Source organism: Zootoca vivipara, chromosome 7 (genome assembly GCF_965207765.1).
Source record: "Zootoca vivipara chromosome 7, rZooViv2.hap1.1, whole genome shotgun sequence".
Lineage (NCBI taxonomy): Eukaryota > Metazoa > Chordata > Lepidosauria > Squamata > Lacertidae > Zootoca > Zootoca vivipara.
The window spans coordinates 14886686-14913038 of NC_142590.1; the positions used below are offsets into that span (position 1 = coordinate 14886686).

General features: G+C 40.5%; 1 protein-coding gene across 1 annotated transcript; it reads right to left on the bottom strand.

The window, feature by feature from the left end:
- Window positions 1–520: 520 nt before the first annotated feature.
- On the bottom strand, window positions 521–24814 carry ASPM (assembly factor for spindle microtubules). The gene is made up of 25 exons (XM_035123558.3): window positions 24402–24814; window positions 23124–23267; window positions 20555–21857; window positions 19082–19177; window positions 18588–18734; window positions 16438–16680; window positions 16132–16199; window positions 15367–15508; window positions 15149–15279; window positions 14152–14327; window positions 13910–14055; window positions 13737–13822; window positions 11978–12193; window positions 9896–10100; window positions 9645–9790; window positions 9413–9535; window positions 9165–9296; window positions 5518–8856; window positions 4168–4302; window positions 3783–3953; window positions 2873–3065; window positions 1862–2016; window positions 1379–1555; window positions 825–994; window positions 521–732 (listed from the first exon to the last, which is right to left on the bottom strand). Exons 1-25 carry the CDS (start codon window positions 24714–24716, stop codon window positions 627–629), a joined length of 8265 nt encoding a protein of 2754 aa, XP_034979449.1. The 5' UTR covers window positions 24717–24814; the 3' UTR covers window positions 521–626.
- Between the last annotated feature and the right edge of the window lie 1539 nt (window positions 24815–26353).

Sequence of the window (26353 nt, forward strand, 5' to 3'; positions counted from 1 at the left end):
GGAGTGCCTCAGGTTCATTGTCACTGCTTTAGCTATGCTGTCTCAGAGAGGGGAGCAGAGATTGAAAGAAGCAAAATAAGTTGCTGATGGGCAAATAAAGATTGATTTCTGGGAGAACTATTCAGGAGTCATTTATCAGTGGTATTTTACCCCAGTACATCTGGATCATGGGTAAAATATCAGGATTCTCTTTGCGCTGGCAGGGGTCTTATTGGCATATGTGGTAGAGCTGTGCTGAAGTTCAGAAATTTTGGAAACAAGTATACAAGTATACTACACTTGTAGGTAAAAATGATCTTGGATCCTAAACTATGTATTTTGTCTATTTTTGATAAAGGCAATGAGAAAGGTAGCACTTACAATTAATATGGTCCAGCTTGTTTTCCGCAGCAGATTGCTCAGATTCACAATGTGGAATATATGCATATGCAGATACCAAATCTATTTTGCTAGGTTTAATAGTTATAGATGCCAAATCTCCAAGAACATCAAAACAAAACAAAAACTACAGCCAACAATGCAAACAGAATAGTTTCCATTTTATTGTAAAAAATCTCAGCCTTTTAAAAAAAATATGAAACTAGACATTAGCTTTTTTTAAATATCATTTAATAAAACATAATTCTTTACAAATATGGAATTTGAAGGACATCCATTACCATTTGAATTGCTTGCAGAGGATCAACAATCTCTCTTATATTATCTTTCCTTAAAACCCATTCTGGTCTCTGCCTGTAGGTTAAAGGGGAGGAAATTGTACTGAAAAAGCAGGATTTTTTTCTTCTTCTTTTAAGCACAGAAATTGAAAGATTAAGCTTTCTTACCTTGAAACTATTGTCCTTAGAGGAGTTACTGGGTCAGAAAAATGCCCATTTTTGTATGCGGTCAACTTCTGTTTGGCAAGCATTCTCCGCGCATCCATTTGATGTTTCCGTGCTGTGAGTTTAAACAGGCTCTGAAGGTGAGTAACTACTCGTGAGCTGCCTCGGATCTCCTAAAAATTAAACCACATTTTACAGTTAAATACAGTGTAATGCTTAGTTCAATGAAACCTGAAAGGAATAAACTTTTAGGAAACACATAGAAAAGCATTCAAATTCTTGAGTGACACCATTCCAAAGCTTGCCTGTCAAAGATCCTCCAGCAGCAGCACCATTGCTGTTCCCAAATATCAGGTCTCCAGTTTAAACACTCCCCTGCCATTCTTAACAAAGGTAAAATGCAATCGGCGCTAAATGGCTGTGTAAAATAACAGTATCAGTTGTGTTTGTATATTAGGAGCCACTGCGGTAAATCTCTCCTGCTCATCCCTCACAAACCAGAAAATAATTTCACAATAGTTAATGATGGGATGGAGTGAAGAACAACCAAAACTTACAGAAGCTCTTCTTGAATCCTTTGAAAGAAGAGCAAGCAGGCAGCACGTCTTGGTAAAAATGCTTCCACCCTTCTCTGAAACTTTGTTGCCCGCTCTCTCTCTGTACATCTGAAGTAGGTCCAATAAGGTATCAACAGAATTCTCCACTGTATAAACAGCTTCGGTTGTCTTTTCATACTAGAAAAGAAAAAGTTCCGGTTAAGCACTTTCCCTCCAACTCTGAGCAAAGATGGTCTCATTGTATTTGAGGCCGTCTTAATAGACTTCTTACACTGGATATATAGTACAGTGTAAAAAAAATAGCAAAGCAAGACTGTGACGACTGTTAGTGGATTTGCAGGAAGGAGTGACCTCACTCCTGCCCCATTCTGAATTGGAGCTCTTAAGTCCAAGAGCAGTGATCAAGAGCAGCTCTAAGCCCCAACTTCTGGCAATAAAAAGGGGACTGAGACCATTTAAGAAAACTTGAAAATGCAGAAGTACCTTTGACAAATTAAGCAGGACCTGGACAGAATAACGTATGACATCCATGCTAGGGACACTGCGATTGCAACTCCGTATCAAAGTAAAAATAGTGGATACTGCTTCATTCTGGACCATACTTTCACAGCAAACGGGTGATAGTCGGGTAACAACCTCTGGAGAGGGATAGAGGAATATTGATCAGCCTATTTTCAGGGTGGCAACAGTTGGACGAAATGCAGCATGGAAATAGTGGCCAGTTCTCATTGACACACAGTAATAAGATAGAGCTATGGCACCCACCGTCAGGGGCAGCATGGCACCCAAAAGCACGTTTCCGGGCACCATGCAGGTCACGTGACTTGCACAAGCACACCCCCAAATTCTGCACTGGGACATGTTGAAGGGTATGGTGGCACCATTCACATAACAAAAACCACCACAGAAATATCAACGTTTTCAAAAGTAGGGGGTACATGTTTGAAAAACAAGGGGTCTGCGGTACTTAGCTAATGGGGAACCACCAGGGTAGAGAAGTTTTGTGCTTCTCAGTGCACGAAGTGGCATTGGATTGGGTTGGATGTCATTATACTCTGGTCAAACGATCCCATTTTCCACCACCCACCAGGAACACTGGTCCTTCCAATATCAAAGTACAGTGGTACCTCGGTTCTCGAACGTAATCCTTTCAGGAAGACCATTCGAGTTCCAAAATGTTCGAATACCGAGGCACAAAGGGCTGTCTGCAAATTCAATTGAGAAAATGGAAAAGCACACAGCGGAAGCCATTCGAATTCCGAGGTGCATTTGAAAACAGAAGCATTTATTTCCAGGTTTTCGGCGTTCAGGTTCTGAAACATTCATCAACGGAGAAATTCGAGAACTGAGGTACCACTGCAATAGGCAGGTAATAATGATGTAATTCCACCACCACCCCATCTTTACTGCTACACCTTTTATGTTGGTAAGTTTGTAGAAAGAATGGTATTTATGGTGTATTGGGAATTATTTTTAATCTAAAAAAATACAAACCCAAGTCTTTTAAAGATGCCAGAATGTAAGAAAAGTGCTTATATTTGAGAAGCCGCTCAATGGCAAGTGCTGTTCTGTTGCATAGCTTCATATCTTCTTTGCTTTCTTTATTGGCAACTGACAAGCTATCTCGCAGAGCTCTCGTTTTTGCTGTGTCAGTCTTCTTCCTACATAAATACCCTCTCCACAGTGACTTATGATGGATGAGGGGGAGGGCAAGGGGGGAAGTGATCCACATTGAAGGAAAGGGAGAAGAGAAAGCCTGTTACATTACGGAATATAATTTTATGGTTTTCCAACCAATTCTAACACAATTAATATATTTGCATTCAGTGGCTTGCAGGCATCATTCAGTGATCAGAAGCAGAATAGAAAAGATGTGTTCATGTCTCAGCTGATTTTATTCTTATCTTTATCTTTTTCACTGGTTTCTAGAATGTTTGCTTTATGTTTACTGATGGGATTTGACAATTAAAGCAGCATATAAAAGATAAAAGGTGGAGAGAAAAAAACTACTCCAATTCCATTTGCCACAGTGAATAAGTGAAAGTCCAAATGCAGATGTTAAGAATGGCGCCATGCACCCCCTTAGAATCCATAAGCATATGGGGCAATATTCCCATCATCCTTAGCAAATGCAGGAAGCTGCCTTCTATCAAGTCAGGCCATTAGTACATCTTGCTCTTAGGGAGAGAATACCTGTGTTTCAGACAGGAGTCATATACAGCCCACCTGAAGATGTCAGGGGCTGACTGTGGGATTTTTGGATTTAAAGCTCTAACTAAGCTTTGGCCCTTACCACTTCATGCCCCATGAGCTACAACTCTCTCACATAAGAATAAAGCAAGGCCTTAAATATAACCATATGACTCAATAAAACAGAAGCAGTCTCTCTAGGATCTTGATTTACCTGAAATTTAGTTACTCCATTGATTAGGGCTTCTTGGTTCATGCCTTCCTGAACCGCATTTGCAGCTACAGTTCTGCAACTCTTCCTTCTCCTCACCCTTCTTTGTATTTTAATAATATTCTCACGATCTTGAAGGTATCTCCTCCTCTGCAGTTTTGCTCGATACCACCTCTGCTTAAACACACACAAGACAAAGAGAAAAATATTTTCTGGCTAAGATTGCCTACACATTTTTAAAGGAATTAAAGAGATGGTCATGATGAAACTCGGAACTTCAAAACATGTGTGAATAACATGAATAAAAAAGACTGAGCAATTCCCATAACAGAAGAGGCACTTGGTAGAAAGAGGCTCCTAGAGCAATACATTTGTTCTAAATGCTAACCTGAATGTACAGAACTGAAGAGAGCTGCAAGTGTGCTTGCTTCGAATGAAAAGCTCTGTAAGCCCTCTGAATTCTAACAGCAGCGAGATGATGATATGCAGCAGCTGCAAAACGAAGGAGAAAACTCTGCCGGCTCTGTGCCAAAACCATAAAGGGGGGGGGAGACATAAAAACATTCAAAATGTATAAAACGGCACCACAATCGCAACAGCCGTAAAAATATTTTATCAATGTATCACAGTCGGTATAATACTAGAAGAAAAATTACTTCTTGGTGAACACTCATTAATAGCCTGCCTAATACATTACCATGGAAAAGGTTGGGAGAGGGAGCTCCACAACCATGGGGAACACCACAAAAAGGTTGTGCCCACCCCATCTTACCTCTCTGCCTGGCAGTCATACAAGCAAGGCCCCTGTACCAATCTTGAATCCCTGGATCATATGGGCATAGATGGTTCTGTAAGGACCTTAATCCAAAAACTGTAAGGTCATTGCCAGGCAATCTGACTACCAGCAGTAGAAATATATCTCAAATATATCTCTCCGCCCCATCATTCAGCCCAAACACTGAGGTCCAGCTCCTAGGGCCTTCTGGCAGTTCCCTCACTGCAAAACGTGAGGTTACAGGGAACCAGGCAGAGGGCCTGTGGAACGCCTTCTCATCAGATGTCAAGGAAATAAACAACTATCTGACTTTTAGAAGACATCTGAAGGCAGCCCTGTTTAGGGAAATTTTTAATGTTTGATGTTCTATTGTGCTTTTAATTCTGTTGAGAGTGGCTGGGGAGACCCAGCCAGATGGGCAGGGTATAAGTAATAAATTTATTATTATTATTATTATTATTATTATTATTATTATTATTATTATTATTATTATTATTTCTTCTCCCAAGGAACTTGAACAAAAAATTTGCAAATCATCTTGCTCTGACAAAAGACTAGAACTTCCCCCTGCCCCACTACCACTTTTGGTTACGGCTTTCACTTCTGCTTCTGAATCAGTAGAAAATTTTTCACAAGATCTAGACAAATTTAAGCACTTTTTAAAAATACCTTAGATAAAAGACAGATTGGGGGCCTTTGCTTCAAGCTGTTTTGTATAGAAAAACATATATCATTTTGCTGGTATACTACAACACACACGTTTTGTTCCCAATATAAGATAGAAAACCAGCAGAACAGAAAAAACACAGAATGAGGTTTAGGTTTCAAAGAGGGAAAGAGCATATTCATTATAGTAAGAATCTAGCCATATTGCCCACCCCACTTTTGACTCAGAGTGGTTCTTGTGTACAAACATGTATTACAGAAATCAGTAACAATTAATGTTGAAGTATTCCTAAATACCTGGTTTTGTATACTTTTCAATCTGCAGAGCCTTAGATGTTCGAAACTCCTGACTGTAGCTTGCATAATGATAATGCTCTTCAAAGTTTGCAAATAAGCTACTCTTTGGTGTTTCACAGCCAGGTAAGACCGATAACGCCGCTGTATTATAAGTGCAGCTTCCCAGTATTTCTGGTATTGTTCTATGGCTTCATTTGTACGGCGCTGAGTCTGTACTGCAGTAGCTGATGTTCTGAGGCAATTGAACTTTCTACGAGCCACCGTCATGCGAATGAAGGACTGAATCTTTCTAGCCGCGCGAATTTCCTTTGCCTTTTGGCGTGCTACCCTTCCACGATAGGCAGACTGAATAGTTATCACAGCCCTGCGTATCAACTTGTAATGCTTGCTCTGGGCATGCATTCGATAGAGAGACTGGATGAGAGTTGCTGCAACGTGCATAGCTTTCACTTCTTGCCATGTTCTTAACTCTCTGTATGCGGACTGAATCATTACAGGAGAGTTCTTAATTGCCAGGTGTGCATTTTGCAGGCGTTTTCCCTTTAGGTAAGACGGGTAGGAATTTTGTATGGTGACAGCAGCACCTCTCAGCTTTTGGTAAGAGACCCTAGCCCTGTGCATTCTAAACGCTGCTTGAATTACCTTTGCTGCTAAGTGTTTGCGCTCAATTTCCTTCCTGACTTTAAATCCTCTGTAGAAAGACTGGACACAAATAACTGCTGCACAAACAGAAACGTATTCCTGAGCCAGCCTCCTTGCCAGAACCGATGCTCTGTACCGTCTCTGAAGGACTACAGCAGCTGCTTTCAAAGCAAGGTATTTTCTACGTTCTCTCTGCATTTTAAAATTCCGCTGAAGCACAATGGCAGCTTGGTGCCTTGCCTTCATCCTGCGAAAAGCTTTCTGGATGCAAATGGCGGCACTTTTAGCAGAGGAATACTGCAGGGCTGCAGTTTTGCACAGATAATTGGCCCTGACTTGAACCTGTATAACTTTGGCTGCCCATTGTATTTTTTTGTAGGAACACTGCTGCCTGTGCCTTCTATAGTTACTCTGTATGACTGTTGCAGCATAATGTTGTTCCTTCAAGACACATCGCATTTTCCTTCCTCTGTAAACAGCCTGAAGAACTAAAGCAGAGTGGCGATATTTTAAGTAGAGTCCTCTCGTGTATTTCATCTCTCGGTATGCTCTATAATGCTGCTGTATGGAAACAGAGGCAAGCTTCACGGCCTGGTATCGAGTATAAGCTGTATGTCTTCTAAAGGCTGCTTGGATAACGGTAGCAGCCCCCTGCATTTGGCTTACACGTTTCCTGGCCAGGAGGCCTCTGTAGGCAGACTGTATTATGATGGCAGCTTTATAGAGATGGAGATACTCTTTACGCTGCTGTTTAGAGAGTACCATTGCTCGGTACTTCCTCTGAATCGTCACAGCAGCTGCCTTAAGAGAAGCAAACCTTTGCCTCTGAAGAAAAGTTCTGAATCGCCTTTGAATGGTGGTGGCAGCCATGTGCATCTTTTGCAAATGGAGCCTCGCTTTCATACCTCGGAAGGCAGCCTGTATTTGGATGGCAGAAGTCTTCATCTGCCTGTATTTGTGCATCTGAGCATTGCGACATTTAGAACCACAATACCACTGCTCAATCAGTTTTGCCGCTTCAGTTTGCTTCAGGAAAGATTTTCGTTGCTTGTACATTCGATAAAATGACTGAATAGAAGTTGCAGACTGGTGCAAAGCTTTCAGCTCCTGCCTAACTTTCATCCCCCTGTAGGCAGCCTGAAGTAAAAGAGAAGCCTTCCTTAATTTGAGGTACTTTTCCCGTTCCATTCTTCCTCTGCAATGAGCTCTGTAGTGCCTCTGAATTACAATTGTTGACTGTTTCATCGCCTGATATCTAACCTTATTCTGATGCATTTTAAACATGGCTTGGATACTAACTGCTGCTTGGTGCATGCGTTGAATTTCACGCCTTGCTCTTACGCTTCTGTAAATTGCTTGCACCTTAACCACTGCAACCTTTAAAGCGAGGTATTCCTGCCTTTCACTCCTGGCTAGGACAGCAGCACGATACCACCTTTGAACCTTAACAGCAGCCCCTCTGAAACTTTTAAACTTTGTTTGACTGATGTGCATCCTGAAATAGGACTGTACGACTACTGCAGCGTGGTGCTGTCTTTGGATTGCCTTCCTCACAACCCTCCCTCTCCAAGCTGCCTGGAGTTGTACAACGCTGTTGCGAAGCACAACATATTCCTGCTGTTGTTTTCTGCCCAAAACTTTGGCTCTGTAATGCTGCTGAAGTGTTTGAGCAGCATTTCTCAACATCCTGAACTTTTTCAGAGCCATGTATCTCCTAAAGGCAGATTGTATTTTAATTGCGGCAGCATGCCAATTCTGAATGCATTTCTTTACTTGCCAGGAACGCAGAGCTGCCTGCAAGGAAATCACAGCTGTTCTTGTCTTCAAAAACCTTGTTCTGATTTTGGAAGCCCTGTACCATCTCTGAATCACAAGGGTAGCTTGAATCAAAGCTTGGTATTTTCTTCTTGCAGCATAAGCCCTCAAAGCAGACTGGATCTTAACAGCAGCCACTTTCTGACACTTAAACATTTTCCGTACTTTATAGCCCCTGTAAGCTGCTTGCAAACACACAGCAGCCTTTTTTAGCTGCAAGAACTTCTGCCTCAGATAAATTTGCTTTCTGTATGCACGGTAGTGTACCTGAATGACACAGGCAGCTCTGACTTGTCTACACAATAAACGAGCTTTCATTCCTCTATAAGCAGATTGCAGGAATATAGCTGCCGAACGTTTCTGCAAATATGTTTCCCTGTAAATTTTCCTCATCCTGTAAGCTCTGTAACACTTCTGAATGGCCACCACACACAGTCTTTTCCGTTTGTAAATGAATTTAGCTTGAAGACATCTAAACAGGGCCTGTATCTTGATAACACTGTGTCTGATATGTAAGTAATTGTTTCGATCTCTGGTCATCCTGTACCATGACTGAATTACAACTGCAGCTTTCACTTTTTTTGCCAGTTCAGTTGCTTGCAGCAGCTTCTCTATTTCAACTTTTGAATTCATTTTGCAGCCTTTCCATCTTCTAAATGCAGACTGAATCACAAGCGCTGACTGTTTCATGCTTTGATATTTTTGGCGATGGGCTTCTGCTATCAACAAAGCCCTGAAGTGCCTCTGAATAGTGAGAGCAGCCCAGCAAACTTTTTTATAAGCAGCAACAGCAAGGAGCATTCTTATCCTTGCTTGCACAATAATTGTATATTGCCGGAGCTGCAAATATTTCCTTCTTGCATTGTATCTTCTCCAGTAAGTCTGGGGAGGAAAAAGTGATGCACAGCTGTAAGAATCAGATTTCACTGCACATTTACACTTTTAATACAAGAAAAATGGCCAATTCTTTCTATGCATATATTTTTTAAGCAAACTGGTAGACTCGCACAAGAAAACTGAATATTCTTTATACAAAAGTGTGGCATATAAAGTGTTCTAATAGTGAACCACATTTTACTTGGTTCTGAAATCTTATTCTGGGCAGAAATGTAATAGCACCTGATAATCTCAATCGGCTAGGAAATGCAGTAATTTTGACATAGTAATTTCACATGAAAAGTCAATCATACCTGAATTACAATAGAAGATACTCTTTCAAGTTCTTCCTGCTTTGCTTTTTTTAATTTCTGCAGTTTCACCTGGGCCACATATCTTCTCCAATGCTTCTGAATTACAGCTGCCTGGTTTAATTTTTCTTCAATCTAGCAAAAGAAAAATTCCACTGCTGATTGAATATGTCCATATATCATCCATAGATACTGTAGAATCACGTTCTTCTGATAATTTAGGAAACATGCAAAGTAACTCAAAGAAATACCTGTGCTAATCTTGTTTTCAATCTGTGTTCCCTCCACACAGACTGAATCAGCCGAGCTGCTCGAATCTCTTTAGAAAGATTCACAAGTCGCGAACAAAGAAATGACACATAGGCAATAACTACCTACAGAAAACCAAGAGAGCAGAGAACACACAGAAACTTAGCAAGTTGTGATAAAAGTAAGTTGTGATTGAACAATGCAATGGTGAATTGTAAAGACATGGTTGATTACCTTCTCATCAGGAATTGTATTGGACATGTCTGAATGGTGAATCATAGCAGGAACACCACCAAGGTCAGAAATTGCAGCATTAATCAGCTGGAAGTTTCTCTTCTCATTGTCAAGGAGTTCTTTATAAAGCACGGAAGAAGTTATAGCTTTATTTAAAAAAAAAAAAGACAAAAAAGATTGAATTTATTAATTCAAATAAAGTGGTAATAAGCATCTTCCCTCTGCCTTCAATAATCATTTAATGAACTCACTTTCATCAAAAGCTCCATTGAGTACAGTCAGAGAAGAATCAGACTCAGAGGAAGAATTTAGAACAACTGTACCACTTTTGGTGCATTCTACTGTTAGAGTTGTGCGCTGGCAGATAGCTTCCAAAGGCACATAACATGGATGATAATGATGAATCAAATAACACAACACTCTTCCATCCGAGAATGATACTGTAAAGTTTTCAACCTAGTTAAAAACACAAAACCAGTTAAGCAAATATTTTCTGCCAGTGGCTTCTCTATGTGAAGGTTTGTATCAGCATACCATGTGCTAATAAAGCTGAGTTCTAGGCCTTCATTTCTGAACTCTAGCCTACTCAACAATACATTCCTTTCTTCTGATGGCTTTTCTTTTTGAAAAGCAAATCTAGAGGGGAAAATACCCTTCCCACACAACAGTATTCAAAGTCTGAAAATTAATAATTTTAATAACCATTGCTCTTTACAGCCAGATAACTGTAGTAATCATCGTTTTACTTGGGGTTCTCTAAGGGTTATATTATTGGAACACTTGCAGAAATTACAGTGACATGAAATCGTCAAAAACAGTACTAAGTTAAAGTATAAATTTGTAGAGTACCAAAGAAAATCAGGTTAGGACCTGCTTGTCATGTTTGGTATAACAAACCATAAAGAAAGATGTTCTATAAAAACACACTATTTGGTGATTTACCTTCGGCAGCTTTCAGAATACAGTGGTCCCTCGACTTACGAACTTAATCCGTTCTGAATGCACATTTGTAGGTCGCAAAGTTCGTAAGTCAAAAAGCGGTTTCCCATAGGAAAATAATTATTCGGAAAAATTCGTAAGTCGAAAAAACCACATTTAAAATTCGTAAGTCGAGGAAACCGCATTTAAAACCGCCAACGGTTTCCGTTGAGATGTAGAAAAATTTGTAAGCGTGCGCCATTTGTCCCAATCGTAAGTCGAAAACTTCGGGTGTCAAGTAATTCATAAGTCGAGGGACCACTGCAGTAAGTTCTAATAGATGTGCATGGGATGGGCCACAGCTCAGGGGCAGTGCATCTGTTTTGCATGCCAAGGTCCCAGATTCAATCCCCAGCCTCTCCAGGTAGGAACAGAAATGTCCCATCTAAAACCCTGGAGATCTGCAGCCATTCAGTGCAAACAAAACTGAGTTAAATGGGCTGACTCAGTACATGGTCGTTTTCTACCATTTTCCAATTCTTTCCAAGAGCAACTTGGACCATGAAAGAAGTAGATTTATTCTTAGTGTTTGTCAGATTAGCTTTGATGCATCAACAAGAACTTACCATTTGATATGGCCATCGTTGTAGATTTTAAAATACAGTGCATCCAAATGTTTCCTATGTAAATGCCTAACGTCAGGTCATTAGGCACCCTCTCCCACAAAAGGATGAAATTCTAGCATCAATGAAGTTTAATAAGAAATGGGCAGGCAAGATTGCAGCAAGTACAGTCCATGCAGGATCATGACCCCATTATGCCATTTTTCAGTCATTTATAATGCATAATAATAATAATAATAATAATAATAATAATAATAATTTATATCCTGCCCATCTGGCTGGGTTTCCCCAGCCACTCTGGGCGGCTTCCAACAGAAAAATAAAACACAGTAATCTATTAAACATTAAAAGCCTCCCTGAACAGGGCTGCCTTCAGATGTCTTCTAAAAGTCTGGTAGTTGTTTTCCTCTTTGACATCTGATGGAAGAGCGTTCCACAGGGCAGGCGCCACTACCGAGAAGGCCCTCTGCCTAGTTCCCTGCAACTTGGCTTCTCGCAACGAGGGAACCGCCAGAAGGCCCTCGGTGCTGGACCTCAGTGTCCGGGCAGAATGATGGAGGTGGAGACGCTCCTTCAGGTATACTGGACCGAGGCCATAATCAAAACATGCTGAACAGCCAAATAAATAAACATCTCCTTAAATCTCAGTCCCTGATTAAAACTGGCTTCCATCAATTAGTAAAGCAAAGTTGTGGTCTATCAAATAATACTTTCATCTGTTGTTTGCTTATTGGGGAGGAAACAGAACAGAGATGTGTCATTACAGAGGTTGATTATTGGGAAAGTTTTTACCTTGACATTGTAAAACCCACAGACAGTATTGACCCAATCCATCAGCATCTTTACATTTTCACTGCAGCTTTCGGATGAATAAAAGTTACTGCTGTCTTTTCTCACTTTGTTGGCAATACGAGATTCTAAAGCAGCAGACTTGACTTTTGTAACGTGCATGTTCTTCAAAAAATCAATTTCTTCTTTCAACTGATCCCTATCAAGGGAGACCTCCACCTAAACAAGAACAAATTGAAAATATTATTTCTAAAGATGAGGGTTTCTAATATTTAGGGATATGTAAATCACTGTATTTCTCAAAGCATGCTAAACAAATGACAACTATGTTATCAGGACAATGCTAGCAGAACAAGTCCAAACATGTTTATTCAAAAGCAACTCTTATTTAACTTAACGAAGCTCACTCTGCAAGCAGCAAGATGGGTTTTCCAGAAAACTTTGTATTAGAAAATGAACTTATGAAACAGTGGTAACATTTTTCAGTGGAAAGATACAGCACTGAAAATGTCCTGGCCCAAATCACTGCTCTGAGGTGAATATACGGTAGCAACTGCATACTAAGGTAGAACATTTGGTGGGCAGGACAATGTCAAACCTGAAAAAACACAAACGTGCTCTGGTTTAAAATTTGGAGGTGGCTAAAAAATAACCTGTGAAAGAAAATGTAAACTATTTATCCACCTGTATAACCAATATAAGATGAACAATAACACTTTTGTTATGTGATAAAACTCACCAGACCATTTCCCCATAATTAATTGCAATGGTCATAAATTTGTTGATAGTATTTTTAAAGGCATCAGACCTCGACATCTTCCCTTTTTTGATGCACCAGTTCTGTACATTTCATGTAACGTTTCACATCACTACCAATTATAAAAGCATAGCTCATCTAACTGTGTTAAGACGTAAGGCCTTTTCTCCCACATGTTCAGTGTTCCCCATATTGCAACTTGTATAGGGTAGGGGTTACGTTCCAGGGATTGTGTGTAAAGCTTAAGCTGCATGTAGTTAAAACCCCAGAATCTCCCTAACAGGAGCATCTCTACCTTTTCAAAGCTGGTGTGACTTCCCCCCCCCCCCATGCAAGGCTCTCCACCTTGCTTACCAGGCTCTGGGAGACCCTGCAAGATCTCACACAAAAGAACCTCCCAGAACCCAGGAAGCAAGGTGGAGAAGCTTAAAAGCTCTTTCCACACTTTCTGTGATTTCACAATCACAATTTCTGTGATTTCAACAAGCTGGCCGCCAGCATAAAGCTGTGATTGTACAAGTTAAATGTATGGAAGTTGGGAGTCAACTGTACTGATGTTCTACTTTACATGCAGTTGGTGAGGTCATCTCTGTGCATTTGGTATAGGCATGGAATGGCTTTTGAGAACTGCCCTTCAGTAGTGTTAGCTTCTATATACAGTAATACCTCGGGTTACGAACGCGATCCGTTCCGGATCGCAGTTCGTAACCCGAATAGTTCGTAAACCGAACGCGATGGGCGCCGCCATTTTGCGCATGCGCAGATCGTGCGATCGCCGCTTCTGCGCACGCGCACGCGGCAAAAACACTTCCGGGTTTGCGCAGTTCGTAACCCGAACTGTTCGCAAACCGAGGTGGTCGTAACCCGAGGTACGACTGTACAGACCATTTTTTTTATAAAGCACCCCATTTTTTTGAAGATACAATATTGCAAGTCCTAGATGCATACTACACATCTTCAATATATGTTGCAGAGATTAACTGCCAAAAAATCATTATGCAATACCTGAAAGGCAAATACTATTTTCCACAGCAGTGCGAGTGTTTTCTCTCTATGCCGGTCCACAATATCCTTAGCGTCAATCGATGTACCTATAAATCAGTCAAATAGGTTACTGATTTGCAGCATCTACACATTTGTTTCATAAGGGGACTACTTTCTCCTTTGCTGGCACTTACCACGTTCATCTTCCAACTGTATTTTGTGATCTTTTAGTACTTCAAAGGCAATCTTGACATTATGCATCTTTTGAAGTCTACTTATTGCAGGAACTCTTAATTTTTTGGAAAGATTCCAGTTTGACGACAGAAGTTCCAATGCTCTTCTGAAAATACAAAGATACCATGTTAAAAATATAGCCCATTTCCTCAAGTGAAATCCTTCTATAACTTCAGCAACAAAATGCAGTGAAAAGACTTACACAAGACGAATGCCACATTGCAAATCTGTGGCTAGATTTGTTACAGCAAAGTCAAACTCATCAAGTGGAGTCTGCACGTGATGAACAGGAAAGCCCATGAAATGTAGATGGCGAGAAAGATCACCTTCTCCACTTAGAAAATCTCGGGAAAATGCCAGCAGTATCTCTTTACTAGACTAGAGAAAAGGCAACAAATAACATTCATGCAGGATTATCGGTTCTGTGCACACATCATGGGGCTCATTTTCAAGTAAATAGCCATAAGATTGTGCTGCAAGGCAAACAGGAATTCTCTTAACTTCCTAGCCATAGACATTAGTCACAAACATTATTAAGACTACTACCTACCACAGCCAATAAAAAGAAATTGCTAAATGCCTATTCCTCAGCTAATAAGCACACAAAATCAAGCTGCATTTGATAATGGCAACCTAAAATTCCTGTTCCAGCCATAGAAGAAAATTGCCACCTCGGGAAACAAATGTAAGTCTTAAAATTAATATCTTGTAGCTTCCACATATATATACTCAAATCTACTAATAACATTTCTTCTTCCTATATTCATTATGCCCTCTTTTGTTTTCTTATGTAACATTGTGGTACTACAGTGGTACCTCGACTTACGAACGACTCAACAACCGAATTTTTCGACTTACGAATGGGGGTAATGGCCGCGTGCTTACGAATGTCTCAACATCCAGAAAAAACCCGTGGTGGATTTAGATAGGGATTTTTCGACTTACGAATTTTTAGATAGGGTTGCTTCCACTTACGAATTTTTCCGTTTTCAATGCATTCCTATGGGAAATCGCTTTTCCAATGGCATTTTTTGACTTACGAATTTTTTGACTTACGAAGGTGCCTTCAGAACGGATTAAATTCGTAAGTTGAGGCACCACTGTACTTGTTTTAATGGAAAATTCAATTTTTAAAAATTACCCCCCCCAAAAAAATCTAATTATGCACAAAACAAAAACAGAGGCTTAAATTGGAATACCTTGAATTCTGCATTTTTACAAAAGAGGCAAGGATCATGATCAATAATTCTAGACATCTTGGCGCGATCAAGAAAGCAAACCAGCAGAAGAAGTTTTTTCAGCGTAAATTTTGACAATGCTTCTTCGTGTCCTGTAAGAACAATATCAGATTGTATATAGAGCTGCAATATCTTAAAAGTATCAAACAGATTATAAAACAGCAAAGAAAAATACCTACCATCTCGATACAGGTGAGGCACACTTGGGTGCCTATATTCAGCTGCAATATCTGGATTCCACAACAAGCGATTAAGTATAAACATTGCCAGGCCCGTTACATCGCTGTTGCTCTCTAAGGCAATTAGCTCACCATAGACTACCTTTTGTTAATGAGAAAGAAAATCCACTTTAAACAAAACAAAAACCTTGCAGCAATAGAATTCAGATCTTCAGAGCAGATTTATTAAAAGAAATACAGCAATATAATATTAATTATATTTCCCTTGACCACGAGTGATGGCAATGACAGACAGGCAGGTGCTAGAGGGTGGAGGGGGTGGCCTCATGGTTCCCCAACCTTGCCTTTGAGTCATGAAATAAAGATAATATCAAAGTCTTAAGACCAGTTCTACTGATTACCCGGCAGTCACTATCACCAAGCTTTATGTCCCTAAGGCTAACTAATACAGATTCCAGTATAAATCGTAGCAATTCCCTACAAGAGAATATCTTGCTCGAAAAACACTTTGTAAACATGAAGTACAGTGGTACCTCTGGTTAAGAACTTAATTCATTCCGGAGGTCCGTTCTTAACCTGAAACTTTTATTAACCTGAAGCACCACTTTAGCTAATGGGGCCTCCTGCTGCCGCCGCACCGCCAGAGCACAATTTCTGTTCTCATCCTGAAGCAAAGTTCTTAACCTGAGGTACTATTTCTGGGATAGCGGAGCTTGTAACCTGAAGCGTTTGTAACCAGAGATACCACTGTAAGTACAAACTTACTTCCAGACCTATGCGCAACCATAGTGGGTTATAGCATAAAAGCCAGTTGAGGATTTTCTGTCTTTCACCTGCAATGGACACAGAAACAAAAGCAGGATAAAATAAAAATCTGGAAAGAATGTTACCTAAGAATATACTGTGAAATTACTATTATCAAGCTGTGGATTGTTGATTATAGAACTGAAGGGCATAGAGAGACCTGCCCACATTCTTGTATACAGAATACATTCTTGTATACAATTTCCCACCACAGTTCAATTTTTCTACATATGTGTAGGAATATCTGGAACGCAGCTACATTCTTACCAATATCCTTCCAGAGATGTCTGTCCTTCCGAATTAGCAAGTGTTTTGCTTCAATTTCAATCTCCAGCCTTTTTATTGCTTTAACCATCTCGTTTGATGTAAACAAATGGCAAGCTGAGCGACGAAGTCTGTTCAGCTTGCACCGAGCGGTATAAGCTCTTAGGGATACTTCTTCTTTCGTTGGTGCTCTAGGAACACTTAATTTATGAGAATCTGTTCCCAAGGTAAGGGACACTGCATTGACTGGAGAGAAAACAATTGCAAGTGTTAAAATCTGCTTGGTATTTTAACTTTTGTTGTAATATGGTTGTAATTTTCTTCTTGATTTCATTGAGGAGATAAAGAACTGTACAACTTTTAGAAGACATCTGAAGGCAGCCCTGTATCGATACGTTTTTAATGTTTTATTATGTTTTAATATACAGTGGTACCTTGGTTTAAGTACACAATTGGTTCCAGAAGTCTGTACTTAACCTGAAGCATACTTAACCTGAAGCGAACTTTTCCATTGAAAGTAATGGAAAGTGGATTAATCCGTTCCAGACGGGTCCATGGAGTACTTAAACTGAAAATACTCAAACCGAGGCGTACTTAAACTGAGGTATGACTGTATGCTGTAAGTCGCCCAGAGTGGCTGAGGAAACAGACCCAGATGGGTGGGGTATAATAATAATAATAATTATTAATAATTAATAATAATTATTATTATTACTATTATTATCTTTTTGTAAACCATTTTGAGGGTTGTTGGGGTTTGGTTTTTTTTTACAAGTGAGTGATGTATAAATTTTATGAAATAAAAAATAGCCTCCTTCCAGAAAGTGCAGTTTATTTCACTGGCTTGAATCAACTGGACCAAAATACCCATAGAAGCACAATGTTTTGATTGGGTGGGAAAGCTGAATTAATGGATTGTTCTTCCTTGCTGTAGGAAACTGGACTTACTGGCCTCTTGACCCTCTGCCACCTGTGATGCTATGAGAATATTTGCAATCTTTTAAGAGAGTTCACACAAACTTTACCCAGTGTGCATCTAGGACAGGCATACCCAAACTGCGGCCCTCCAGAAGTTTTGGCCTACAACTCCCATGATCCCTAGCTAACAGGACCAGTGGCCGGGGAAGATAGGAATTGTAGTCCAAAACATCTGGAGGGCCGAAGTTTGGGGATGCCTGATCTAGGATTATACAAGCTCAAAAGAAAGAGTGCACTTATAAGTCATGGTAAACCACAGCTAAAGCAGATCACTCACACTTCGCTACTCCCCAGTAACAAGCAGGACAGGACCAACATACCAAGATTCTTGGCTAAGGGTTTCACACAAACTAGGGATTGTGGCTTGAAGCAGAACTAGCCATTATTGAAAAGGCAAGAATGAACTTCCTTCAGTTTTTGCTAGCAGATGAGAGCAATGACCTTCTGTGCCAACTCTGAAACACTTGCTAAAAACATCTATTCCGCCAGGTCTATGAAGGCAATTAAAGGGTCTCACCCACAATGATCTATTGATGTTTGTTTTAAATTTCTGTTTGCTTTTAATTTGTTTTTAACTTTTTATGCTAAATGTTTAGTTTTATGTTTTTACATTGTTGTAAACCGCTGTGATATATATTTCATGATACAGTGGTATATAAATATTATTTTCTAATAAATAAAGCAGGAAATGCTCCAATATGCTAACAATGGAAGCGCGCAAAGGGAGTGGCACTTTTTTCAGCGCCACAATCAATTTTGCTACCACTTGTAAACTGGGTCAGACGACTGGTGGGCAAAAGAGGCTTCAGGTTTGCCACCCCTGACTTAGGAATTGACGAGTTTAAAGCTTTCCAAAAAAGCAACACCAAAGAGAAGAAGCAGCAATTCACATGTGAGCTTTCAAGTTAAAGTAGCTCTGTGCATATGAATGCAGAACATCAGTTCAAATGAAATAGCACATCAGATTACATTAATTTATCTGATGTGATGGTCATTTATCAGTCTTAAGCAATTCTGTTATGGTTTATATTCCCAGTGGAAATAGTATTGTTACTCTAATATTTATATTGACAAGAAAATTAATGAAAATATTTTAAAGTAAGCAAACTGGATTGCTGAAGTCTAGAGCAATTCTTATATATGTGAAACATTAAGACCCTGCAGATCTCTTTTACCTTGTGAAGTGTCTGTTTTCACAGTGAAGTCATCAGGAGTAAGTACAAAATTCAACCACCAAGTAAAACCTCGTTGCTGTTTCTCTTGCCAGCACTCATCATAAAACATGTTCTTGGCCGCAAAAGGCATTGGATGTCTAGGAATGTCTTTGAAAAAGATTAAAAGTTACATTACATCTCAATTATGGAAAACAGGTTGGGTCCAGAGATCGTTCATGGAAGAAGGTAGGTAGGAGGTGACTTTCCCAGTGAGGAACCCTGCTCAATGGGGTAGATTGCAGCGCAGGGGCTGAGACACCTTTTCCATGCGCAGCTCACCAGCAATGAAAACATGTAAATTTGCAGGCTTTTACTCTTGGAATATGCCTATACTTTGAAGTAGTACTGATCAATCTAATTTCAGCTAAAATATAACAAATGTGTTGAAACTGCCACTTGCACAAAGAGACTTTTCTTTTCATGGAGAAAACAGAGCACCAAGAATTTATTTTCACCTGTTTTTAAAGGTTTCACAAACGTCAGCTGAGACTGTGCCACTGGAATAATGTTCTTTGTTTTCCTACCAGTCCTCCATTTTTTAGTTAAGGAACCTGAAAATTAGAACAAGAACAAATTATAATATTGTGAAGAACACAACAGAAAGAGACGAGAGAGGGAAAGGAGAATGGCAGAAATATCTTACTAGATTCCTCTGGCAGGGCAAGAAACCAAGAAAGAAAGCGGTGGATTTTTCTTGCCGGATTTAGGATTATATTATGGGGCATCCTGTTTATGCTGTAAAAAAACTTTAATAATTTTCCCCTCCCCTTTTTCCTTTTTTTTAAGGTGAAACAATTATACATTTTTGTTATTTAAACTATAAATATCTCGAAATTATGGTTTTTTTCTCTCGAAGTGACACACCACCCAAGTTATGCTCAATTTTTTGGCATATTTTGACACACCAAGCTCAAAACGTTGTCCATCACTGCTCTAAACGATAGACTTCGACAACAGCCCAGATTGGAAGATTGGAATGAAGTCAGGAAAAGCTGCGCTGGCAAATAGACAGTTGGGAAAATACATATTTACAAATAAAGCTGTATTCGATGGATGAAAGGATATATGATTTCGGACATAACTGAGAATCGCATAGCCAGGGTCAGAGAACTTTAAAGCGTTAAGATTGGAATGAGGAAAATATGATAACAACAAGAAGGCAGGAACGAAGATATTGGAGATATACTTCAAGAGGTCCAGACTACAGGGAGCCTGGAAGAATTAATAATTAGGACTGTAATTTGGTTTTTGGCTTTTTTAGTTTGTTTTTAATTGGATTATGATTATGGATACCGGTACAGTATGTTAATTTGCTGCTTTTATTGGAAAATTAATAAAAATGATTTTTAAAAAGTTGGTCTATGGTTTTATTGAAGATATAATAGAATTGGATTAAGAGAGAAGATGCAGGAGAAAAAGTTAACATAAGGACTCACAAAAGGGGAGGAGGGAAGTCCAAGGGGATTTATTGATATTGTCTTATTTGTTCTCTTTGTGATTATTTGTAAATCTGAAAACCCAAAATTAAACTTATTGTTTAAAAAGGAATTCAGGAGATGGATTCCATCTTTCACTTTGCACCACATTTAGATAGTTTGGGCCCAGTTTTCCAATCCTGATCTTCAATAAAATCAATTTGTTGGAAACAATGTACAGTGGTACCACTGGTTAAGAAATTAATTTGTCCGGGAGGTCCGTTCTTAACCTAAAACTGTTCTTAACCTGAAGCACCACTTTAGCTAATGGGGCCTCCTGCTGCCGCCACACCGCCAGAGCACAATTTCTGTTCTCATCCTTTAGGCCTATCAAATGAATGTAATTTATTTGAAGAGCAGCAATAAATAGTCACAGTTGCCCTTTATCACCAATCCATGGCAGATTATTTTAACATACCGTATCCAAATAAACGGGGGGAAAGGTTAAATTACCTGGTTTCTTTTTCTGACTTTGCTTCTCTCCGTTCACACATTTGGTATTCGATGCTTTCAAAGCACTGCAATCTTCATTTTCCACAAAGGACATCAATTTTTTTCTTGCAAAGTTCTGCCCATATTTTCCACTTTCGCTATTAGTATCTTCTAAATATTCTCCAGTTTTTCTTTTACGACTATGTGGCGTTCTTCCTAAGCAAGCTGAAGCTGTTTCAATTTTGTGATATATAACTTCACCTGAGAGAGGTTCTATAACTGGAAGTTCTGGCAACATTTTCATTTTTGCTGTTTCAGGAACATTATCCACAGGTCGCTGAAGTGCATTAGAAAGGCATTTTCTAGATTTAGGTTTTAGTGAGTTCCTTCCTTGTCCCTCAGGACAACTTGACTTACTTTTAGTAACTGTATTGCACAACAGAGGCCTTTTTTTACCATGTTCTTTCTGGAAGCAGCAAATTTGATCTGGGTCATTTTTCTTGCACCCACTTAAATTTCTTTCAAACTTTTCATACTGAAATGGTGTATTTTTTTTACCGTGTGCATCATTAAGTTGCTTGCTTGAAAAATGAGACTCCACAGGAAAAGTAAAATTTTCCATTCTTTCCTTCTGCTGTGAACAAATTGTGTAAGATCCCAAACTTGAAGAAGGGGGCACCAATTTATGTACTTGTGAAGTTGGCTGAATAACTATTTGATTCTCTTTTAAAAATTGATCAGGTGAAAGAACTGGCCGTCTTGTAGCAATAGCAGGCTCTTCACAAAGTTCATAGCTATCATGTACAAAAGAATCCGGGCTTAAAATTTTCCTGTGATTCAAAGGAAAGCTTTTCAGATTTTCTGGTGTGCAAACTGAATCTGTGCTAGAAATTTCCACTTTTACTGAACTAGTATGTCCACTTTCCGATGTCGTTTCCACAAGATCGCCACACTTTGGCATAACAGTACAGGTCTCTTTCGTATCCCGCTGTAATTCACTATATGCTGCTGTACCAATAACAAAATATGGGATTGATCTCCCCATTGAAAGAGGGGGATTAGTGACATGCTGCTTTTCTTGCAGTATGGGATCAGTTGGAGAGTGTAAGAAGCTATTTTCTAAGAGGATTACACTGTTCTCACTAGGTGAAATGCTGCATCCATTCACTTCCAAGTTCTCACAGGCTTGGAGAGGGCTTCTAACTCTTCCAGTTTTTTTGGACATCTGAAAAGTTTCATTTATATTTTTGATTATGGGAAGTTTCTTCTGATATTGTGATTGCCGCGAAGGAGCTCTCTTTTTAACTGTATCCCAAAGACTCCTCTGAAAATGACACCAACACAAATATCCAGTTATTAATGTGCATATATTGAGAACCCTTATCAGCTACGTGGCCCTTCCTCTTTCTCACTGTATAAATAATGCTACTCATAGCCTACTTAATGCTGAGAAATACAGGCGTCCCCCCACTTACGCAATGTTCCAGGGCCCTGCACGCATAAGGAAAATTGCATTATGCGAGCAGCACCCTCTAAAAGCCTCTTAATGCTCATTTCTTTCCTACTCTCCAGCAGTCTGTCCATACAACTCTCTCTTCAACTAGAGTTGAAGCTCTGGGGCTGGCTGAAGGATGTGTGGAAAAGCAGCTGCTGCTGATGCACTATCACGCATGTCAACTGCTAGTTGGGGAAGCTGAGCAGCCGAAGCAAAGTGCCACTGAGCCTCCGGTCCCTTTGAGGCTTCTTCCTCCCTCATTGTAATCCTTTTCAGGACTCTCCAGCTCTCTCCCACCATTTCCTGGTTTGCATCTACAGTAGTACCTGTTTACAGGCGGGATCCGTTCCGGAGACCCGGCTGTATCCCGAAAAGTCTGTAACCGGAGGTGCCCTTCTGCACACGCACGCAGCACAATTGAGGACTTCTGCGCACACGGCGAAAACCGGAAGTATACACTTCCGGGGTTGCCACGTTCACAACCCAAAGATTACATATCCAGAGGGATACGTAACCCGAGGTGCCACTGTATTTATTTAATTCACAGCGCCATGCATGTGTAGTTGCACGCATGTCGATCGCATGTAAGTGGAGGGGCACCTGTACTATTTTTTCCAGCAAGTATCAGTAGTGACACAACTTTGCAAAGTAAAAGGAAGTAAGAAGCCATGAAGAGTCCCATGTATTGTCATTTTAAAAAACAACTCAGAATTAATACAGATAGCATCATAGCTTATTTATTCACACTGGGCATTTTTAATGGTGTAGATTTCAGAACATCTCGCAATGCTAGGGATGGTTAAAATCAAACCAAGGAAGGTATAACAAAAATTAAGCAAGGGACAGTGAAAGAGACCTATGGAGACTTTCCAAAACCTTGTACCTCACAGATCTATTATCTATGGAAACCCCTGACTATACCACATCAGAAAGTTTAGCTTCTGCAACTTCAACATTCACTGCACAAGATATCCTACCAGTAGTTTACAAAGAGGCATTTTCAATGTACTACAGCACTTTTATAACTGGATGGTCACTTTGGAAACCCAAGCAGACTGGGAAATATTTTTATATGCATATATATGTGTTCCATACCTTTTTCTTTGTTGGCTGCTCAGCAGAACCCAGCAAAACTGCTTGATGTTTAACAACATCATTTACAACAAAGGTTATGAGCTCCCGCACTTTGCCACCTTCCAGTGGTGTCCACGTTACTGAAATTAATATTCTCTCTCCAGACTGCAAAAGAAAAGCATGAAACATAGAGAGATGGTATATGACAGGCAACTGCAGGACGTCTCAATTTACAATCTCTTTCCATTTCTGTGTATGCCACAAATGATGCCTAAATATTTTCGGCTAGATTGCATCCCCCCATCAAATAACTTATGAGCCATATATGAATGTGGTTAGTATTTTGCAGCAGTGCAATGCTGCACCTTGCGGAGATACAAAGGCACAAAAAGAATAGAATAGAAAAGAAGTTGATACAACAATATTAGCCAGTAACCTGTTCACAATACCAGGTTTAGGACCTCACCTTGAATTAGAAAAAGACCAGTTAAACAACAGCACAACTCTTTAGTCAATGCAGAAATGCACAAGAAAAATGGTACATATACACAATAGAGATCTCATATCCCCAGGCCTCTCCTTCACAGAACACTTATCTATATGGACCCCAAACATTAGGAATTGAAAGCTTAAACCACCCATCCCAAATCAGGCAAGGTAGACAGACTTTCTTCCATTTTCCTAATAAGTGCTTTACCTCGTTATGCTATAAAATCCTTTAGCAAACTCTCCTAAAATCTATTGGGCACATTCCTTATGGCTCTGCAAATATGTAGTTGCACTATAAAGATATATGCATTATCCTATTTCATGCAGCAACAACAACTATAGGTATCTAAAGCCATTTGCACATAACAAATAGGAGCCTACACAACACAAAACGCTGTTGCTGTATGTCGGTTTTATTTTATTTTTTATCTTATATTTTGGAAATGCACATCCAGTTTTCTTTTCCTTTTTTTGGGCGGGGGGAGCCCAAGAGAGTGGGGCCCTAAGCTTGTTTAGCTTATATGTAAATCCGGCACTGAGAGTGTACCTGGACTCACATGTGCACAGCCAGCACTCATGCATGTTCATATACACAGCTGACAGGTTTAGGCTTAGAAGCATATGCAAAGTTACAGAGGGAAAACACACACACACACACACGCATATGCAAAGTTACACACACACACACACACACACACACACACACACACACACACATATCTATATATTTCACACGCGGAGGTCTGTCCCTACTTTAACCCTTCCTTAGCAAGGGCAGAGCTTCCGCCGCCCCTCCCCAGCTCTCCTCACCTGCAACAACCAGTGGCGCGGCTCCTGCACAGCGAAGCCCTTGGCGACGGGCGGTGGTCTCCCGACAACCACGCGCACGGGCTCGGCGTTCGGGTTCTCGAGAGCCAGGCGTCGGAGGCGCGACGTACCCACGCGGACAGCGCCGAAGCTGAGCAAGGGCGCCGGCGAGAAGGGGATCAGCGTCAGCGCGGCGTCGGCCTCCTCTTCGCCGCCGTCGTCCCCTCCGCCGGCCGCCGCCCAGCGCCGCCGCCGCGGGCCGCCTGGACTCGCCTCTCGGAGCCCCGTCGCTCGCCCGTCCTGCCTGGAGACGGCCATGGCTCCCTGGCAATAACAATGTTCATCGGCAGTTAAGAGTCCTAACCACCAGTCCCGAATTTCAAACCCGGCCGCCGCCACCAATCAGGGCAGCGTCCGTGAGAAACGCGAAGCCAATCGCCGTGAGGACCGCCCCCGCACCCAATCGCCGCGCGCGTCGTCCGGAAAACGCCAGCCAATGGGTTGGGGCCTTCCCTCTGCCCTCTTTGGCCAGAGCATTCAGCGGCGCCCTTCAACCAATGGCGAGAGGGAGTTTACATTTGAAACTGTCGCTTGCGCGGGGCAGACTGACAGGCTGCCGTGAGATCCCTAGCATCGATTAGGGCAGCGGGGGAAATTGTTGTTGTTGTTAACAATTAATAACTATATACAATTGATTGTACTAATATTATATTATAATAATGTATTAGAATACTATATAACGATTAATTGCATACAATTAATTATAATACTGTAAAGGTAAAGGGACCTCTGACCATTAGGTCCAGTCGTGACCGACTCTGGGGTTGCGGCGCTCATCTCGCGTTATTGGCCGAGGGAGCCGGCGTATAGCTTCCGGGTCATGTGGCCAGCATGACAAAGCCACTTCTGGCGAACCAGAGCAGCACACGGAAATACCAAACTGTAATACCATATAGTATAATAATATATAACTAATAACAACATGAGTTTGACCAAACTGCGGGAGGCAGTGGAAGATAAGTGTGCATGGCGTGCTCTGGTCCATGGGGTCATGAAGTCGGAAACGACTAAAAAACAAGAACAATTAAATACAATTAATTATAATATAATATAATATATAATCATTTATTGTATATACAATTAATCATAATAATACCATATAATAATATATTATAATTATGATATTATAATATATATTTTTTTTATTGTTTGAACAACCTTTCTGAATTACTCTTACAAACAAGCTGCTACAAAATAAGGAAGATGATTCAAATTCAGTCACAATGCAAAGGTTGCAGGTTTGATCCTCTTAATAGACAGCTGAATAATCCTACCCTGCAGATACAGTGCCTCCCCACCTTTTAACTTTGATCAGTTAGGGTAGCCATATTTCAAAATCTACACATCCAACATGGGTTGCCATACGTCTGGATTCCCCCGGGCATTCGTGTTATTTTCACCCAGGCTGTTTACGACTGCTGAATCCCATTTCTGTCCATTTCTATGAAAGCCCCACATTTCACGGCGCCCCAGAAGATGAGCCTTTGGCGCCCTAATCCACGGGGTTGCAATTTCAGCAAGAACCCAACATTGCCCAATGTGGTGAGTGTTGCATCTTTGTTCACAAGGAACAGTGAGGTCAGAGAAAATCTGGATGGGGGGGGGGGGGAGAGGCAGCTTCTTGATTCAAGAAGACTTCAGGGACATACATTTTTAAGAAAAGAGAGAACCATTTCTCTTTACTTCTGTGCTTTTTCTTATGAAGCCAGCCCTAGATCTTTTCTATATGAATTGAATAAAACCACTTACCCCACTGAAATATATATTTGAAAAATGAATCACTCCAAACAGGCTGCCAACACCAACAAAAGGCCCCTGCAATGCTTGGCAGCAGAAACCCCCAAAATGAGCCTTTGGCCCCCTGAGCAATTTTGCCAAAATTATGACGTCATCTG

Bases quoted from the DNA above. Each gene is read 5' to 3' on its own strand.
- ASPM (XM_035123558.3), bottom strand. From the start codon at position 24,716: ATGGCCGTCTCCAGGCAGGACGGGCGAGCGACGGGGCTCCGAGAGGCG. The intron at 18,735-19,081 runs GTGAAAATAAAT...TCTTTTTCAAAG, and splicing joins TGTGAAACCTTTAAAAACAG to ACATTCCTAGACATCCAATG. The intron at 13,823-13,909 runs GTAAGTGCCAGC...ACTGATTTATAG, and splicing joins ACAGTTGGAAGATGAACGTG to GTACATCGATTGACGCTAAG.